The following is a 20,290-nucleotide window of genomic DNA, read 5'->3' as shown; positions in this document are numbered from 1 at the left end:
CAAGAAAGACTAAGAAATAAAAGGCTTAAGGACTGAAAAAGAATAAAACTATCATTATTTGCAGATGACCTGATTGTGTATATACAAAATCTAAAATCATTTACAGATAAACTGTGAGTCAGGAAGTTAAAATTTATCAGGGTGTGAAGATATAAAAGACCAATATACAAAAGTCAACTCCTTTTTGATATTCAGAAAATAAAATTAGAAGAAAAATACCATACTATCTAAAAAGGAAAAAATGATAAACACCACTTCATAAAAATTAAATTCTTTTGCTAACGAAGACATCATTAAGAAAATTAGAAAGAGGGGCGCCTGGGTGGCTTAGTCGGTTAAGCGTCCGACTTTCGCTTGGGTCATGATCTCGCGGTTCGTGGGTTCGAGCCCCGCGTTGGGCTCTGTGCTGACTGCCAGCTCAGAGCCTGGAGCCTGTTTCAGATTCTGTGTCTCCCTCTCTCTCTGACCCTCCCCTGCTCACGCTGTCTCTCTCTCTCTCCTAGAAATAAATAAAAATATTTTAAAAAAAAATTAGAAAGATAATCCACTGTGAGGAGATACTCACAATAATTATTTCTGAAAATTTGTATTGAGAATATATATATATATATATACATATATATGTGTATATATATGTATAAAACTGCAAGTCAAAAACAAAAGGACAAACAATCCCAAAAAGAATAGGCAAAAAATCTGAATACACATGAGAACGGAAGACAAAAAATGGTCTAAATCACATGAAAAGGCACTCAACATTAATAGTCATGTACAGAAATGCCAATCAAAAATGAAATACATAGGCTTTTGCTGACATTTGGTTGGTGATAACTTCATACCCAGTACAATGACTTAAGATAAAAGTCTGACAAATGATGAAGAGTTGATGAGAATGTGGAGTGACCGGAGCTCTCATCCACTGCCGGGGAGTGGGGGTGGGGGCAGGAGGAGAGCGGGGGTGGGGGCGGTACGTAAAATGCTTCAACTGCTTTAGAAAACTGTTTGGAAGCTTCTCAGAAAGTTAAGCATATACCTACTCTAGACGCCAGCAACTCCACTCCTAAATATTTACCTGAGAGAAGTAAAAACATATGCACACACACAACTTGTACAAGAATGGTTATTAAAGCTTTGTTCATAATCATTCCAAACTACAAATGATCTAAGATTACATGAGCAGGAGAATGAATGAACCGTGTATAACTGTGCAGTGGAACAGCGCTCAGGAGCAAAAAGGGGATTTCTGATACACACAACAATGTGAATGTCAAAGATATTCTGTTAAGTGAAAGAAAACAGACACAAGAGTAAATGCTATGTGAGCACATTTATTTGAAGTCCAAGAACAGGCAATACTAATATGGGGTGATAGGACCCCAAATGTCTAGGATGGGGATGGAAGGACTGACTGGAGAGAGCATGAGGGACTCTCTGAAGCCATGGATGTTCTCTCTCTCACATGGAGTGGTCATCACATGGGTATTTATACATGACAAAACTCATCAAACTGTACAGTGAACAAACGTCTGTTGTTTGTGCATCTTATTGTATCTAAATTATACCTCAATAAAAAAATGTAATAAAAAGTCACTTACACAGGCAATGGGAAATGCCAAAATGGTGGCATGAGGTGGGTTTCCTGAAAACAGAATGTCTTTGTCATTTAAAATGTATGTGGAAGTTACTGGAGGGGTTGTGGGAGGGAGAATGGGCTAAATGGGTAAGGGGCATTAAAGAATCTACTCCTGACATCATTGTTGCACCATATGCTAACTAACTTGGATGTGAACTTAAAAAAATAAATTAAAAATATATGAAAACTTTTAAAAGGTAAAAAAAAAAATCACTTACACAAACATAAAAAGTAATGAATGTATAGAATAAATCTAACCACAATGTTTGAGACTTCTACCCAGAAAACTACTGCTCAGAGAAACTAGAGAAAACCTAAATACATGGAGGGTTAAACCATGTTTATAATATGAGATGTGGAGAGGATTATAAAATAGTAGGAAATAAATAATGCTGAACGATGTGAAAAAACACATAAACTGAGTCAGTTTTAAGCAGCAAATTAAACTGAGGTTTGAAATAATTAACCTATTCAATAAAATATTTTTTAAACTACTTTAAAATTCATCATTAACCCTATAGGATAATAAGAACACCAAAGTGAGGTGAAGAATTGCAGGAAATAATGTAGTGCCAAGGCTGTCTTTTGTCCTAATGGCTTCCGTTAACTCTTGAGCCTCTCTAACTATTGCACTGTATGCATATGACAGGTCTATGATGGGTCTGTAAGTCTAGGGCCTGCCCAAAGTGGGGATGCTAAGTCCAGAATTTATAAAACACAAAAGGGCAGAAGATATGATGGGGTTCAGCACACAGTGTCCCAAAATATGGCACACCGTGCCATTCTGACTATTTCAAGTGGAAGGAATGTGAGAATTGGCAGATAAGAGAGGATTTTCTGACCTTTCACCAAAACAGGCTGTAAGACCCACATGTGAGAAGCAGCCCCTTATACTTGGATGAAAGGAGCAGCCTTGTCTGCAGGCAGAGGGAGACTGAGAGGGATCTGAATGACACCGAGAGGAAGCTGTTCTCCCAAATTTGCTACACTTAGCTCATACCCTTTTTGGTCTTAACACATTTTTCCACAACTCTATTCTTCATCAAACGCAGCAAAAAATACCCAGGTTTAACTACTTCTTCAAGATCTTCATCTCCTTCTGAAAGCTCCCATGCCAAGTTGAGATAGGGAAACAGAAGGACCCCATAAAAATCAGGTTTTGTTCTTCTTCCTGCTTTCTGTCCTTGCCAGGACCTGCACCCCTAGCCTACTTTACACATGCCTCAGAATGTCCTCCTGGTAAGGGACAAGGAGTTCATGATTCCTCTAGAATAGATGATATAGGGCCAAGTGAGAAGGACCTGAGGAAGCCATTATATGTGCATTCCAGACCAAGGCTCCAGGCATCTTAATGCCAAGGTCTCCTGGCTCCAAGGAATAACACCTGGGCTTTGGTCTTCTAACCAGTTCCTGGATGCCTGAGGGGACACAGGCAACAAAGACAAGAACCTCCCCCCCCCCCCCCCCGCCTTTGCTTTCTGAGTTTCTTGAACACTGCATCTATATCTTCAGTAAATTCTGCTCTTACTTCCTATGGGCTCATGTTTGATTTCTGTCCTACACAAAGCCAAAGACCCTCTTGGCGGGACCTGTGGGACCCCTAGAGGTCCCCAGACTCAGCCTGCCTGACCAAAGGAAAACTTATATTAAATTAATGTGTATGGTTTTCTCTTTTTGATTTGTCTTTTGTTACAGAGGCCCTGCCCCAAAGCCTAGAAGAGTGGAGGAAAAAGATATTTTTCTTTCCCTATTGATACCTTGGTTGAAAACCATCAGAAAAAATAAACAGCAGCTAAATAAATAATCAGACAAAATATATTTAAGTTATGAGATGCAGAATGAAAATAACAATGTTTAACATATTTAAGAAATAAAAGAGAAACTTGAAAAATCAAGGAGTAGAGATCAATCAGATTTAAGAACAGTAATCAAGAACCAAATAAAATTTTAGAAAGGAAAATACTTATAAGAATTGAAAAATAAAAACTCAGCAGATGAGGGGCACCTTGGTGGCTCGGTCGGTTATGTGTCTGACTTTGGCTCACGTCATGATCTCAGGGTTCATGGGTTCCAGCCCCGTATCGGGCTCTATGCTGACAGCTCAAAGTTTGGAGCCTGCTTCAGATTCTGTGTCTCCATCTCTCTCTGTCCCTCCTCTGCTTGTGCTCTCTGTCTTTCTCTGTCTCTGTCTCTGTCTCTCTCTTAAAAACAAACAAACATTAAAAAAATTTTTTTTTAAACTCAGCAGATGAGACTTCATGGAAGAAGGAATGATTGAATGGAGAAGAAAGTATCCAGAGAAGTCTTACAGAGCCAAAGAAATGGAAAACATAAATAGAGGTTAAAAGGAATAAAGAATAAAGTAATAGACTCAGAAACAGAGCAATAGAGTAACTAATTGTAATTCCAGAACAAGATAATAAGAGGGGAGAAGAGTCAATAATCTATATGGGAACAAAAATTAAACACAGTCTTCCTCACACATGTACAAATATGAAATCAAAGATCAGTCATCAACCTAAACATTGAAGCTACAACTATTATCCTTCTAAAAGTAGACATAGGAGACTATGGTTTGTGATCTTGGAGAAGGTAACAATTTCTTAGCAAGAAGGCAAAAAGCATTAATCTTAAAGGAATATCATTATATCAAAGGAATATAATTAGGATTAATAAGCATTAATCTTAAAGTCGTATCATTTGATGTTGACTATCAAAGTTAAAAATTTCTGCTGATCAAGAAATATGAAAGAAAAAGGGGCGCTTGGGTGGCTTAGTCAGTTAAGCGTCCGACTTTCGCTTAGGTCATGATCTCGCGGTTTGTGGGTTCGAGCCCCGCGTCGGGCTCTGTGCTGACTGCCAGCTTAGAGCCTGGAGCCTGTTTCACAGTCTGTGTCTCCCTCTCTCTCTGACCCTCCCCTGTTCACGCTGTCTCTTTCTCTCTCCTAGAAATAAATAAAAATATTTAATAAAAAAAATATTTAAAAAAAAAAGAAATATGAAAGAAATGAAAAGGCAAGCTACAGACTGGAAGGTCATATTAATAGCACGTATGTCTGACAAATGGTTAGTATTGAGAATATCAAGTTATAAAGTACTCTTACAAATTAATAATAAAAGAAAAACAACTCAATAAAAAATGAGCAAGACTTGAACAGACACTTCATTAAAAAAGATATATGAATGGCCAATAAGCACAGGTAAAGGTGCTCAACATCATTAATCATTAGATGAAAATTAAAATCACTAGAGGACCTAACTTGACACTACTAGTATGTCTAAAATGATGAAGATAACACTATGTGGTAGCAAGGGAAAAAAGACAACACTTTATTGGCAAGGATGTGAAGCAATTAGAAGTCTCACACTTTGTTGGTGGGAGTGTAAAATGGCAAAACTACTTTGGAAAAATGGACATCCCTGATGTATTATAAACCATGCTTTTTACTTTCCTCTATTGTATTACATGAGCCAAAGCTTTCCCCTTTGTGCTTAAGCTAGTTCAGATCAGGTTTGTCTTGAGACAGCCAGTGAACCCTGTCCTACACTAAAAGACAAGATACATAGATTGTACCACTGGAGATATGTCACTGTTATGCCAGGCACCGTGGAACTTGACCACTTAACCACAGGTCCATAGGCAAGCACTTGAACATCTTGCTCAGATATGCATCCACAAAGCTAGCAACTCTAAACTGTGAACTACATGTCATTTGTTGCTCTGTCCCTGGCTGTGCACTTGTGTTTTCTGCCTACAATGCCCTTCTGATACAGACAATCTGGGTCAATAAGCACGAATGGTTAAAAAAGAAGTGAGAAGGAAATGAAAAATCATGAAATAATAAATGGCAATGGTAAAATATTAATTTGAAAACCAACTTTGGAGACTTGCATAATGTACATCCAGTCCACACGACCATAAATTAAGTATTAGCAAAAACAATGTATAATTTTCATGATTATACAGACTGTGGCCTTCAAAAACCTGCTAGTGGCAGTAGACACAGTACTATATTTAAGTAAGCTATTAAGTAAGATACTTGCACATTCTAAGAATTAAAACAGGTGAACCTTACATAGACTGGTGCGAACACAAAAGAACATTCTGAATTGGGGTTTACATTTTTATAATGTTACCAAATGCAGTAATAAATCAAATGGAAAACCCATGGACTATTAAGTTACCTTCAAGTTCCATGCACATATAAATAACCTTAAACTACCTGCATGACTTCAGGGTGTAGTTTCCTTCCAGAGCGCTGTATTTCTCAGGCTTTCAAGCCCTGGAGAAACCAGTCAGGTGGGATTTATATCTGGCTCAACATTATTTCTGGTGGACACATTCATTCTTTGGTTCTTTACCTTGTGGATCTTAGCTTACACTAATGCTGCCAAAATAATCATCTCCTATTCTGCTTCACCATATTTTCCATTTGACCTTTCTTAACATGTAGAACTTTTGACAAAGAATAATGCATACCTGTGTCATAATGCACAATAAGTCTTTTGCTGTGATTGCCTACAGTCTGTGGCTCAAAGTCCACTTCCAGTTGCATGGACTCTCCCACATTAAGAGTTCCAACAGATGGCTCTACCGAGAAAGGCCTGCAGGACACATGGAAACACACCATCAGAACACATCCTAACACATGTGGGAGGAGGAGGAGAGGATACAGACAGGACATAGAGTTCTGCAGAAATCTCAGACCACCCCCTCCCACCAATTCAGTGATTCAGAAGTAAAGTATACTTTACCCCCTAATGTGAAAGGATTTTACACATTGATTTTAATGTTTGATTTTAATGTTAAAATAGCAGTAATAGATCAGCAAGTCTAAGAGAAATTTAAATGATATCATAATATTCTTGTTTGTGTCCTTGCCTTTCAGCCATTCTCTTAGCATTCACTGAGTGATTCCAGTGGTCAGACTTAAAACAAGTATGCAATGTGGTAAGCCACAAAAGAAAAGTATCTTCAAAGGGATAAAAATCAAGTTTTGTGACAGTTCAAAGAAGATTTAATAATCGAAAAATATATCAGAGTCCCAAAAGATAATACAATCACATGAGGATAATTTGAGGTCAGTTTAACAAAGCGTCCATTAAAAAGGGGCTTAGAAGTAGAGGGGAGCTACAAAAGATGATACAATCCCCCAGGATAATAAACAGGAAACCCTTTACGACATCTAGGGCCAAAGAGCCAAGGAGCAGCAGTGGTTTTGAAACCCACAAGAGTCCTACTTGAGAATGCTGCCTTATGAGGAGCAAAGAGCTTTAGGCAAGACAGCCAGCCAGCTCAGGTGGCCTCACAGGGAAGACACCAGGGGGGAAAGTGTCCTGACTTCACATTCTCCTGTGTCATCACCTGCTGGGACTCCTACTGGCTGAACTGAACTAGAAACCAAAGGCTCAGGAGCCCGATGACCAGAGCCATACAGGTCAGCCCTGGGGGTGACAGCAAGCCAGGGAAGGTGAAGAGCATTTAGAAAGGCAAACTGGGGACAAGTCCTGTGCTTGAAAATAGAATTTGGGCATGTAGACATTACAGGGTGATAGGGTAGATTTGAAAACAGGAAATAGTTTCATTTAATTTCCCTGGAAGGAAGTGGTAAGAGAGAAACTGGATCTGACCATGAAGTACCTTAAATAACTTACAGCATTTTTCCTTCTCAATAGAAAACCCAGCCCATTTAATTATTTTCATGGTCCATTTCACTTCTCTAAATTGCTAGTTTTTCAAAGTAATGCGTTGTACAATGTATCTGGCAGGCTAAGCTGTTTCTGATTATTTACTTCTATCACAACCATTTTTTAGTTTCATCCCTAAATCTTCCCCGAGATAATGAACTTAAAGTCAGAAAACCTGAGCTTTCTACTGTGAGGAGATAGCTGTGGCACGGGTAGCACTTGGTGATACCTGAGGCCATCACTGCAGGGTGTCCAGTGCTTCCTACCACGGGCAACTGTTTATTTTCTCTGGGGCTTTCTACTGGGATCTCCCTCTACTTTCACTTCTTGATCTTCCTATGTCTTTGTCCTTTCCCACACCTATAGCACCAATCCTCCAGTGAACTCTGGACATTGCTGTAGAGACTCTATGGGGTGGTGTTCCCTAGCCTGAAACCAGCTAAGAAAGTTCAAAACCCAGCTCCGCCAAGACTCTGGAGCAAGTCACTGAACATTCAGTCTCCTCATCTGTAAGATGAGGGTGATGACGGCACCTGCTTCAGAGGGCTGTTGGGAGGACTAAAGGAGCTGGTACAGGTGAAGTGCTTAAAATAACGCCTGGTACCTAGGAAGTGCTAAACAAGTGCTTATTATTATTTATGTTATCTCCCTCACTGGCAGCTTCTAGATTCTTATTATTATATATAATAATTAATAATAATTATAATTATTATATATTAATATATATTAGTATAACATATATTTTATATATTATTTAATCATATATTATTAATTATATAATTATAATATATTATACATTTATATATATTTATATTTATATATTATTTTATATATTTTTATATATTTATGTTTACTTATATTTATATTTTTATATTTTATATTTATATATATTATATATTAATAATACACCTTCAGGGGACCTCATAATCTATGCAATCAAGTTCAAAGTCCTAGGCATTTGAGGTCCCACACAATCTTCTCCCAACTACATTTTGCATTCTTATTAAATACATATATCTGTCCAAATGTCCCACACATCTGTCACATTCCAAGTCAGGCTGGGGAGGAGCAGGGTGGGAGGGCTCTGTTCCCTTCACTGGAACCTCACATAGCACTGCACCCCCTCTCTCTTCCAACCAGACTGTGCCCTCTACACAGACCACTAAGGTCTTACAAGAATACTTACCAATTTCCACAGGTCATACTTTTCCCAAAGCCACCCAAAATTGGTCAGACTCAAAGCTACCTCTCAGATGGAATCTTCCCTAATTCTCTGTCTTGTGAACAAAGTCTCTTTCCTCTCAGAGGCTGTGACTTTCTTTTTACTTCTTGCTTCAGTTCACCTTGTACTACAGTTAGTTTTCATGTCTGCCCCTGTCAATAGCTACAGACTCTTGAGATGACAGGAAAGGGAAAGCAAATAAACTTCCATGAGCATGGACTCCATAATGGGCACCACACTGGGTACCTTACATATGTCAATCCTTGTAATCCTGGGAGAAACCTTTAGTAAATAGGTATTGTTATCGCATTTTATTTATTTTTTGAGAAATTTTTTAATGTTTTTTATTTATTTCTGAGAGAGAGAGAGAGAGACTGTGAGCAGAGGAGGGTCAGAGATAGAGAGATAGAGAGAGACAGAATCTGAAGCAGGCTCCAAGGCTCTGAGCTAGCTGTCAGCACAGAGCCCAATGTGGGGCTCGAACCCACAAACCATGAGATCATGACCTGAGCCGATGCCAGACGCTTAACCGACTGAGCCACCCAAGCACCCCTGTTATTGCATTTTAGACATGAGAAAACAGATGCTCCAAAAGGTCAGGCAACTGGCCCAAAGTTGTCCAACCAGGTAGTGGCAGAGCTGCCTTCAAGTTCTTTCTGCCTATCCAAACCACCCCTGAACATGGAAGCCACTTAGGTTTATCTTTGTGTCTCTCACCTAACACACAGTTCTTTACTCACAGAAGCATCTCAGAAGAGGTTGTGGATTGAATTATAACTAACTTTCAGAGGGAAATATAAATATCTGTAATCATTAAATAATCTTTATAACATCTTGGTGGAACAAAAACGGAGCAGACTTTCAGTATCTCAAGAATTTCTGCTTCCTGAGATGAAGGTAAGTCATCCAAAATAAATCTCACAGTTTTAAAAGTTCCTTCCTCCCTTATGGTATCAGTAAGAATCTTAAGAATTGAGCCCAGTTTTCTGACTTTGGGAACAATGTTGTGATATTTTCTTCTATCTTTGCTTCCCTAGTTCCTAATATTTTTCTTCCCACATGGTGCTTTGATTTTCTTTTCAAACATTTCTTGGTAGCAAAAAGGACAGTTTTAAAATCAATTGGATAGCATTACATTGCATAACCCAAGCTAATTTTCTATGGACAAAGAGACTCCTCTCTAGGACCTCCAGAAATCCAAATTCTGTACAAAGGTAACAGATACTTCCCTGTTATGCTCACTGTGGGGTTTATATTACACTAAATTTCTTCAACAGTTAAAAAATTATCTGGGATCACCATTGCTACTTAGAGCTGCCTAAGCTTTCTCAATAAATCAGACGTTAATTGGGTAGAGTGTGTTAAGTTCTGGTGCTTAAACATTGTCTGTAATTTGATTTCGTACTCCACTTTACTACAGGCAGATAGACTGAACTGGCTAGAAAATATCAAGTATCAGAAAATGCTCTTAACAAAGAAGCATTGTTTCTCAAGGGTATAAGGCTAGCCCCGTCTACCAAAATGTTTGGTTTTGATATAATATCCTCATTAATACTGAGTGCTTGAGTAGGGACAGAACTCAATATAAAAAATCAGGAGCCATAAAAAGATTTTGAGTTTTTGTTCAATCTTCTATAATCTGCTTTTGAGAATTAATATTTTAGTTCAATTTAGATTCAAAATTTTAGCAAAAGGTCAATATTAGCTCGGTTATATTAAATATGGAATATGATATTAATATGTTTTCTTCAGACAATCTTTCTTATTAGCTGATTCCTAACCTGAGATTTTACATTTTGAGATTCCTTCTTAATCTTTTCTATTTCACCTTTCAAAATTAATCCTACCTTAATAGTCAAAATTATGCTGGTACCTACTAGACTTTCAGATCAAATCTGTAATAAAGCTGAAGAGTAACTGTTTATGTTCTCTGTATATTTTATAGTTCATTGCAACTCTTTTTATTAGTGTAAAAAACATTATGCCTATTTTATATTACTGGGAGAATTTTTTATTTTAAATTATTGTACAGGTTTATAGTTGTAGCTTTGCCTTTGTGATATACTGTTGGATAGGCATCCTATAAACATTTATTGAGCACTTATTTCTTCTTGGCACTATATTTGATGCTAGGAAAATACAAATGAAAATGGTTAGATACAATCCTTGCATTTGAGCTCACATTCTAATCAGGGCAACAGACATGTAAAGAAAGTTTGTTTTTTATAATTTACATGAACCTAACCATTTATAAACTTAACTATTAATTAACTCATTATTTCAATGTAAAGAATATGGTCTGTTTTTTAAATAATTTTCCATGAGATACTGTTTCTAACTGTGTGTTAACTCTAAAAGGGACCAGACAAATAGGAGACTCTAGGTTTTTTACTCCAAAGTCTCACAGTGTATCTACTGCCCTCCCATGTCTATTGGCCATCATATTAACTGAAAGAGTGGTACTCACCACTGTGGGGGCAACACAATCACCTGTGTATTTTTTAGAATGGATGCTTGTCAGGGCATCTCCCCAAGATTCTGATTCAATACAATATGACCACAAGTTCAGTTACATCCTTTCTCATTGTCGACAGCAAGGTTCCCAGTTGCAAACAACAGAAACCAACTCCAGCTAACTTAAACAAAATAGAGATTTATTGGAAGGATTTGCGGTAGCTCACAGAATTGATGGCATGGCTGGAAAATATGCATTTTGTGGAAAGAACATGAAATTACTGTATCATGAATAGATATTATATTTAAACAGGAAAGCAAAAATATCTGCAAACAGGAAATATAATTGAGTGATTGATGAGAGAGATGAGAAGCCCAACTTAAGATGGTGAGATTGCTCAGGGATTAGTAACAGCAGTTAGCCATTTCCACGCCTGGGCTAGAGACACAAGAAGAGGAGGAAGTATTATCAGATCCTGGGGATCTGGCAGAAGTTGAAACCATGGCAGGCTAGTCTGATGACAATCAGAACCATAGAGGAGATAGTTCACTGCTGGGGACTCTGCTGAAGTCAGAGAGGGAGGAGAAGAAATGCCCTGGCTCCTTGCTACCATGCAATCTCCTTCTAGCGTCCCCCCCACCCCCAACCCCACCCCAGGGGTCAAACCCAGCAGAAATCCAGCTGGCCTAGGCAGCTACGAAGGCTAACAGTCCAGAGATACTGAATAGAACCTGGGAAGAGCAAGGAGTGGATCTGAGGGTAAGCAAGCCCAGAACTGGCCCATGTTTGTTCTAATCTAGGCTTTTGGCTGTTAACTTACTGGGGGAACTTGGATAATAGGTCATTTCCCTTCTCAGCCCTTATTTCTATCATCTGTAAAATGGGATGTTGGACGAGAGTTTCTGATGTCTTTATGATTCCTAGCTAGTACTTGAGTGGGCTTACCATTTTACCTTGCAAGTATTTCTATATTGGGAGAAGATGATTCACATTCATAGTTATATGGATAGAAAAGTTTTAAATCTTTTCTTGCAACTTCATACTATGAAATCCATGCAGTGATTTTGCTTCACTTTTGCCCGAATGTGATATATAACAAATTGGCATTTATGTGTAGCTTTTAGGATTTTGCCAGGAAGATATGCTACCTGCACCTGGCTTTCCACCTTAAGTGGATTTTCTTTTTCATAGGGATAATACCCATGTAACAGGAAGTTTTTAATGCATATTATGGAACATGGCTGTGGAAGGCCCTTTTTAAGTCAAAGAAGGTTCATGTTTTCTAACTCACGGTGAGCCAGTTAACCTGCTTCCTTCTCCTTCAATCAAACTCTGTGGATCTCACAAGATGGCAAAGGCTCTATAGGCACTTAGGGACAATGTCAAAAGACATTGATCTTCAAAAGAACTTTGACTTTGCCTTTGTTGGTTGATTTAGCTAAATTGGCTCAATGGGTCTTACTTCTACCTGGGATACAGAGGCTACAAAGAGGTTGCCCACCCTAACAATGAATAAGAGCCAGGTAAACAACAAAATCACAACTTTTCTCAAACCAATCAGAAAGGAAATGTTGCAGAGCAAACAAGTAGCCTGAAATCTAAAGTTGGACAATCCTCCTGCCCTCAGGGGAGATGGGGAAGGTACACACCATTTTAACTATGGAAGACAGAACTTCCCTACAAGCAGAAGAAAGAAGAAATGGAATAGAAGAAATGTTTGAAGAGATGATGACCGAGAGTTTCCTAAAATAATGAAAGATCTAGGAAGATTGGAACCCCATGCAGGATGGAAACCAAAACTAAACAAAAGCAAAACAAAATCCTTAAAACAACAAGAACAAAGATAAAAACAAAACCCACATCTAGACATATCTTATTCAAATTGCTAAAAATCAAATATAAACACAAAATCCTAAAGGCAGCCCAAGAAAAAGACGCATTTATGTATAGAAGAACAAAGGTAAGAGTTATGGCAGTATTATCATAAGAAAAGACAATGAAATGACATCTTTAAAATCCTGAAAAAAGTATGCAGAATTGTCAACCCAGAATTCTAAGCTGAAGAAAAAATACCTTTCAAAAATGAAGGCAAAATACTTTCTTTCAAATAGACAAAACAGAGAATTTCTAATAGAGCTGTGCTATGAGAAATATTAAAAGTAGTTTTTTAACCAAGAGAAATAGGATCCCAGGGGCGCCTGGGTGGCTTAGTCGGTTAAGCGTCCGACTTTCGCTTAAGCGTCCGACTTTCGCTTAGGTCATGATCTCGCGGTTTGTGGGTTCGAGCCCCACGTCGGGCTCTGTGCTGACTGCCAGCTCAGAGCCTGGAGCCTGTTTCACAGTCTGTGTCTCCCTCTCTCTCTGACCCTCCCCTGTTCACGCTGCCTCTCTCTCTCTCCTAGAAAAAAAAAAATTAAAAAAAATTTAAAAAAAAAAAAAAGAGAGAGAGAGAAATAGGATCCCAGAAATAAACTTAGGCCTACATGAAACTGTTCAGAGATAGTGATGCTCCTGGGATGCTCCTGTGAAGAATAAACACAAATTTCCTCCCAAGGAATGTGCCTTCCACCCACATTATGGCAGCCCTACCACATACAATATGGCAGAATAGGTAATCTAGAAAGACTGGATAAAATATAACTTACACAAATGTACAGCTGAGCATGCATTAAAAAAAGGCAGATCTACAGGATTTGAAAGCAAAGAGGAAGCTAACAACCAGAGCTGTTAGCCATCAAGCTAATGGTCTGACCTGGATTCTCAATAACCTTAAAGCCTGGGTTATTTTTTGTTTGTTTTATTTAAATTCAAGTTAGTTAACATATACTGTAGCATTGGTTCTGGAGTCCAATTTAAGTGATTCATTACTTACATATAACATGCAATGCAAGTGCCCTCCTTAATGCCCATCACCCATTTAGCCCACTTCCCCACCCACCTCCCCTCCAGCAACCTTCAGTTTGTTCTCTATATTTAAGAGTCTCTTATGGGTTTGCCCCCCTCTCTGTTTTTATTTTTCCTTCCATTCCCCTATGTTCATCTGTTTCGTTTCATAAATTCCACATAGGAGTGAAATCAAATATTTGTCTTTCTCTGACTGACTTATTTCGCTTAGCATAATACACTCTAGTTCTATCAACGCTGTTGCAAATGGTAAGATTTTATTCTCTGATTATTGAGTAATATTCTATTGTGTATATATATGCACCACATCTTCTTTATCCATTCATCAGTCAATGGACATTTGAGCTCTTTCCATAATTTGGGTATTGTCGACAGCATTGCTATAAACATTGAGGTGCATATGCCCCTTCAAATCAGCACTTTTGTATCCTTTGGATAAATACCTAGTATTGCAATTGCTGGGTTGTAGGGTAGTTCTATTCTTTATTTTTAGGGAAACCTTCATACTGTTCTCCAGAGTGGCCGTACCAGTTTGCATTCTCACCAGCAGTGCAAAAGTGTGTTCCCCTTTCTCCACATTCTCACCAACATCTGTTGTTGCCTGAGTTATTAATTTTAGCCATTCCAACAGGTGTGAGGTGGTATCTCATTGTGGTTTTGATCTGTATTTCCTTGATAATTAGTGGTATTAAGCATATTTTCATGTGTCTGTTAGTTATCTGGGTGTCTTCTTTGGAAGTATCTATTCATGTCTTCTGCCCATTTCTTCACTGGATTATTTGTTTTTTGGGTATTGATTTTGATAAGTTCTTTATAGATTTTGAGTACTAACTCTTTATCCAATATGTCATTTGTAAATATCTTCTTCCATTGGTTGCCTTTCAGTTTTGCTGATTGTTTCCTTCACTGTGCAGAAGGTTTTTATCATGATGACGTCCCAATAGCTGATTTTGCTTTTGTCTCCCTTGCCTCCAAAGACATGTCTAGTAAGAAGTTGCTGTGACCAAGGTCAAAGAGGTTGCTGCCTGTTTTTTTCTTCTAGGATTTTGATGGTTCCCTGTCTTGCATTTAGGTCTTGCATCCATTTTGAATTTATTTTTGTGTATGATGTAAGAAAGTGGTCCAGGCTCATTCTTCTGCATGTTGCTGTCCAGTTTTCCCAATACCATTTGATGAAGAGACGGTCTTTTTTCCAATGGGTATTCTTTCCTGCTTTGTCAAAAACTAGTTGGCCATAGGATTGTGAGTCCATTTCTGGGTTCTCTTTTGTGGGTATCTGTTCTATTGATCTATGTGTCTGTTTTTGTGTCAGCACCATACTATCTTGATGATTACAGCTTTGTAATACATCTAGATGTCTGGAATTGTGATGCCTCCAGGCTTGATTTTCTTTTTCAGGATTGTTTTGGTTATTCAGGGTCTTTTCTGGTTCCATACAAATTTTAGAATTGTTCTACCTTTGTGAATGCTGATGTTATTTTGATAGGAATTTCACTGAATGTGCAGATTGCTTTGGGTAGTATGGACATTTTAACAATATTTGCTCTTCCAATCCATGAGCATGGAATGATTTTCCATTTCTATGTGTCTTCTTCAATTTCTTTTATAAGCTTTCTATAGTTTTCAGTATACAGACCTTTTATGTCTTTGGTTAGGTTTATTCCTAAATATTTGTGGTTTAGTGTGCACTTGTAAAGAGAATCAATTCCTTGATTTCTCTTTCTGTTACTTCATCAATAGCATATAGAAATGCAAGTGATTTCTGCATGTTAATTTCATACCCTGTGACTTTGCTAAATTCACATATCAGTTCCAGCATTTTTGGGTAGAGTCTTCAGGTTTTCCATGTAGAGTATCATGTTGTCTGTAAAGACTGAAAGTTTGACTTCTTCCTTGCCAATATGGATGGCTTTTATTTCTTTTTGATGTCTGACTCCCAAGGCAAGGACTTCCAGTACTATGTTGAACAATAGTGGTGAAAGTGGACATCTCTGTTGTGTTCCTGATGTTATGGGGAAAGTTTTCAGTTTTTCACCATTGAGAATGATATTAGCTGTGAATCTTTCATATATGGCCTTTATGATATTGAGGTATCTTTCTTCAATCCCTACCTTCTTGAGGGTTTTTATCAAGAAAGGATGCTATATGTTGTCAAATGCTTTTTCTGCATCTATTGAGAGGATCATATGGTTCTTATTCTTTCTTTTATTAATATAGTATATCACATTGAGTGATTTGCAAATATTGAACCAGCCCTGCAGCTCAGGAATAAATCCTACTTGATCACAGTGAATAATTCTTTTAATGTACTCTTGAATTCTATTTTCTAGTATCTTGTTGAGAATTTTTAAATCCAGGTTCATCAGGGATATTAGCCTGTGATTCTCCTTTTTAGTGGGGTCTTTATCTGGTTTTGGAATCATTGTAATGCTGGCTTCATAGAATGAGTTTGGAAGTTTTCCTTCCATTTCTATTGTTTGGAAGAGTTTGAGAAGAATAGGTATTAAGTCTTCTTTAAATGTCGGTAGAATTCCCCTGGGAAGCTATCTGGCTGAGGACTATTGTTTTTTGGGAGATTTTTGATAACTAATTCAATTTCTCTGCTAGTTATGGGTCTGCTCAAATTTCTATTTCTTCCTGTTTCGGTTTTGGTAGTGTGTGAGATTCTACAAATTTCTTCATTTCTTCCAGATTGCCCAGTTTGTTGGCATATAATTTTTCATTTTTCTCTTATAATTGTTTGTATTTCTCTGGTATTGGTTGTGATCTCTCCTCTTTCATTCATGATTTCATCTATTTGGATCCTTTCTCCTTCTTTTTGATAAGTCTGGCTAGGAGTTTATCAATTCTGTTTATTCTTTCAAATAACCAACTATTAGTTTCATTGATCTGTTCTCCTGGGTGGTTTTGTTGTTGTTGTTCCTATGTCATTTATTTCTACTCTAATCTTTATTATTTCCCTTCTTCTGTTGACTCTAGGCTTTACTTGATGTTCTATTTCTAGATCCTTTAGGTGTAAGATTGCTTCTTGAGGTAGGCCCGAATTACAATATACTTCCCCCTTAGGACTGCCTTTGCTGCATCTCATTGGGTTTGGACTGTCATGTTTTCATTTTAATTGACTTCCATGTATTTTTTAAAAATTTCTTCTTTAATTTCCTGGTTAACTCATTCATTCTTTCGTAGGATGTTCTTTAACCTCCATGTATTTGAGGACTTTCCAAATTTTTTCTTGTGACTGATTTCAATTTTCATAGCATATGATCTGAAAATATGCATGGTATGATCCCGATCTTTTTGTACCTATTGAGGGCTAATTTGTGCCCCAGTATGTGATCTATTCTGGAGAATGTTCCATGTGCACTCAAGAAGAATGTGTTCTACTCTTTAGGATGAAATGTTCTGAAAATGTCTGTTAAGTCCATCTAGTCCAGTGTGTCATTTAAAGCCATTGTTTCCTTGTTGATTTTTTGCTTAGATGATCTGTTACTGTACATGGAGTAATAAAGTCCCCTACTATTATAGTATTATTATCAATGAGTTTCTTTATGTTTGTTATTAATTTATATATTCAGGTGTTCACAAGCCGGGGCATAAATATTTACAATTATTAGATCTTCTTGATGGAGAGACACTTTAATTATCATATAATGTGCTTCTTCATCTCTTGTTAGTCTTTGGTTTAAAATCTAGTTTGTCTAATGTAAGTAAGGCTATTCCAGCTTTCTTTTACATCCATTAGCAGGATAGATGGTTCTCCCTCCCTTCACTTTCAATCTTCAGGTGTTTTTAAGTCTAAAGTGAGTATTCTGGGGGCGCCTGGGTGGCTCAGTCAGTTGAGCATCCGACTTCAGCTCAGGTCATGATCTCAAGGTTTGTGGGTTCAAGCCCCGCATCGGGCTCTCCTGTGCTGACAGCCAGCTCAGAGTCTGGAGCCTGCTTCAGATTCTGTGTTTCCCTCTCTTTCTGACCGCCCCCTGCTCTCTCTCTCTCCCTCTCAGAAATAAATAAAACATTTTAAAAAGTTCATTAAAATGAGCATTCTATAGGCAGCATATAGATGGATCCCGGTGTGGTTTTTTTAAATTTTTATTTTAATGCTCATTTTTGAGAATGAGACAGAGTAGGAGTAGGGGAGAGGGAGACACAGAACCCAAAGCAGGTTCCAGGCTCTGAGCTGTCAGCACAGAGCCCGATGCAGAGCTCGAACTCACAAACTGTGAGATTATGACCTGGGCCATAGTTGGACACTTAACCAACTGAGCCACCCTGGCACCCCAGTTTTTTTTTTTTTATTCATTCTGATACTCCATGTCTTTTGATTGGATCATTTAGTCCATTTACATTCACAGAGATTACTGAAAGATATGAATTTAGTGCCATTGTGTTAGCTGTATGCTTGGTGTTTCTGGTGATGTTCTCTGGTCCTTTGTATAGTCTTTGGATTTCTTTTTTTCCTCCAGTCAGAGAGTCCTTCTTAAAATTTCTTGCAGGGCTGGTTTAGGAGTCACAAACTCTTTTTGTTTTGTTTTTTGTCTGGGAAACTTTTTATCTCTCCTTCTATTCTGAATGATTGCCTTGATGGATAAACAGTTCTTTGCTGCATATTTTTCCCATTCAGCACTTTGAATTCAGTCCACTCCCTATTGGACTGCCAAATTTCAGTGGACAGGTCTGATGTCCTGTCCTGATCCTTAACGTTATGTAGGGTAAGGATCTATTGTCTACAGCTGCTTTCAGATTTCTCTCTTTATCTTGTATTTGGAAGTTTGACTATGATATGTCATGTGTTACATGTTTCTGTTGATTTTCAAGGGGAGTTTTCTGTGGCTCTTGGATTTGAATGCTTGTTTTCTTCCCCAAATTGGGGAAGTTCTCAGCTACAATTTTTTCAAATAAAGGTTCTGCCCCCTTTTCCTCACTCTTCTTCTGGGACTCCTATTATATAGATATTGTCTTGTTTTATGGAGTCACTAAGTTCTCTAAGTCTCCCCTATAATACTTTCCTTTGCTTCTTTTCAGCTTTATTTTTTTCCATGATTTTATCTTGTATATCACCTATTCTATCCTCTGCTTATTCGATCCTCATTGTGACCATATCCAGTCAATTTTGCATCTCAGTTATAACATTTTTAAAATTTTAGCCTGACTAGCTTTTTGTTCTTTGATCTCTGCAGCAAGGGTTTCTCCAGTGTCTTCTATTCTTTTTTCAAGCCCAAGTAGTAGTCTTATGGCTATTGTTCTAAATTCTGGTTAAGATATATTGCTTATATCTGTTTTGAGCAAGTCCCTGACTGTGATTTCTTCTTAACCTTTCTTTTGGGGAGAATTCTCCTGTCTTATCATTTTGGCTACGTTTCTGTCTTTTAATGGCATGTTGTTTCCTGCAACTGAGAGTAATGCTATATTGAAAAGGGGTCATACTCTATCCAGGGCCTGGAACTTCCGGAAGTATTTCTGGTGTATGCTGTGTGCACTCTGCTGTTGCATTTTGGCTGCTCAATTCCACTGATTAGTCTTTTGCATAGTTCCTCCTTGCTTGTAGTGGGGAGTGTTTGGACCTATAACTAGGTATGCTTTGACTTGTTTGCTAAAATACGCCTGGAAAAAAGGAATGGCAGGAGATCTTCAATGTGATGAACAGAAAAAATATGCAGCCAAGAATCCTCTACCCAGTAAGCCTGTCATTCAAAATAAAAGGAGAGATAAAAATCTTTCCAAATAAGCAGAAATTGAGAGAGTTTGTCACCACTAAGCCAGCCCTACAAGAAATCCTGAGGGGGACGCTCTGAAGGAAATGTTGCAAGGAAAAAAAAGTACCAGAGACACCACCACAAGCATGAACTCCACAAAGGACACAAAGACTCTAAACCCACATATCTCAATAATAACACTGAATGTAAATGGGCTGAATGATCCAATCAAAAGACAAGGGTAGTAGAATGGATAAAAAAACAAAATCCATCTATATGCTATCTATAAGAAACTCATTTTAGACTGGAAGTTACCTTCAGATTAAAAGTAAGGGGATGGAGAAATATATATCATGCTACTGGAAATCAAAAGAAAGCCGGAGTAGCCATACTCATATCAGACAAACTGGACTTTAAATTAAAGACAATAACAAGAGATGAAGAAGGGCATTACATAATAGTTACAGGGTCTATCCATCAGGAAGAACTAACAATCATAAATGTCTATGTGCCGAAAATGGGAGCATTTAAATATATAAAACAATTAATCACAAAGAAAAACAGGCTCATAGATAAGAATGTGCTAATAGCAGGGGACTTCAATACTCCACTTACAGCAATGGATAGGTCAACCAGACAGAAAATCACTAAAGAAATAATGGACTTGAAAGACACTTTGGACCAGATGGATCTGA

General features: G+C 37.8%; 1 protein-coding gene across 1 annotated transcript in view; it reads right to left on the bottom strand.

The window, feature by feature from the left end:
• HYDIN (HYDIN axonemal central pair apparatus protein) overlaps positions 1-20,290 on the bottom strand; it is a 346,043-nt gene that overhangs the window by 291,409 nt on the left and 34,344 nt on the right. The window contains exon 6 of the mRNA XM_039223564.1: positions 6,114-6,238. Within this exon, the coding sequence (XP_039079495.1) occupies positions 6,114-6,238 (125 nt within the window). The remainder of the gene's footprint in view (positions 1-6,113; positions 6,239-20,290) is intronic.

Source organism: Hyaena hyaena, unplaced genomic scaffold, assembly GCF_003009895.1.
Source record: "Hyaena hyaena isolate Hyena2069 unplaced genomic scaffold, ASM300989v1 scaffold_18, whole genome shotgun sequence".
Lineage (NCBI taxonomy): Eukaryota > Metazoa > Chordata > Mammalia > Carnivora > Hyaenidae > Hyaena > Hyaena hyaena.
This window is presented reverse-complemented; position numbering and strand designations above follow the sequence as displayed.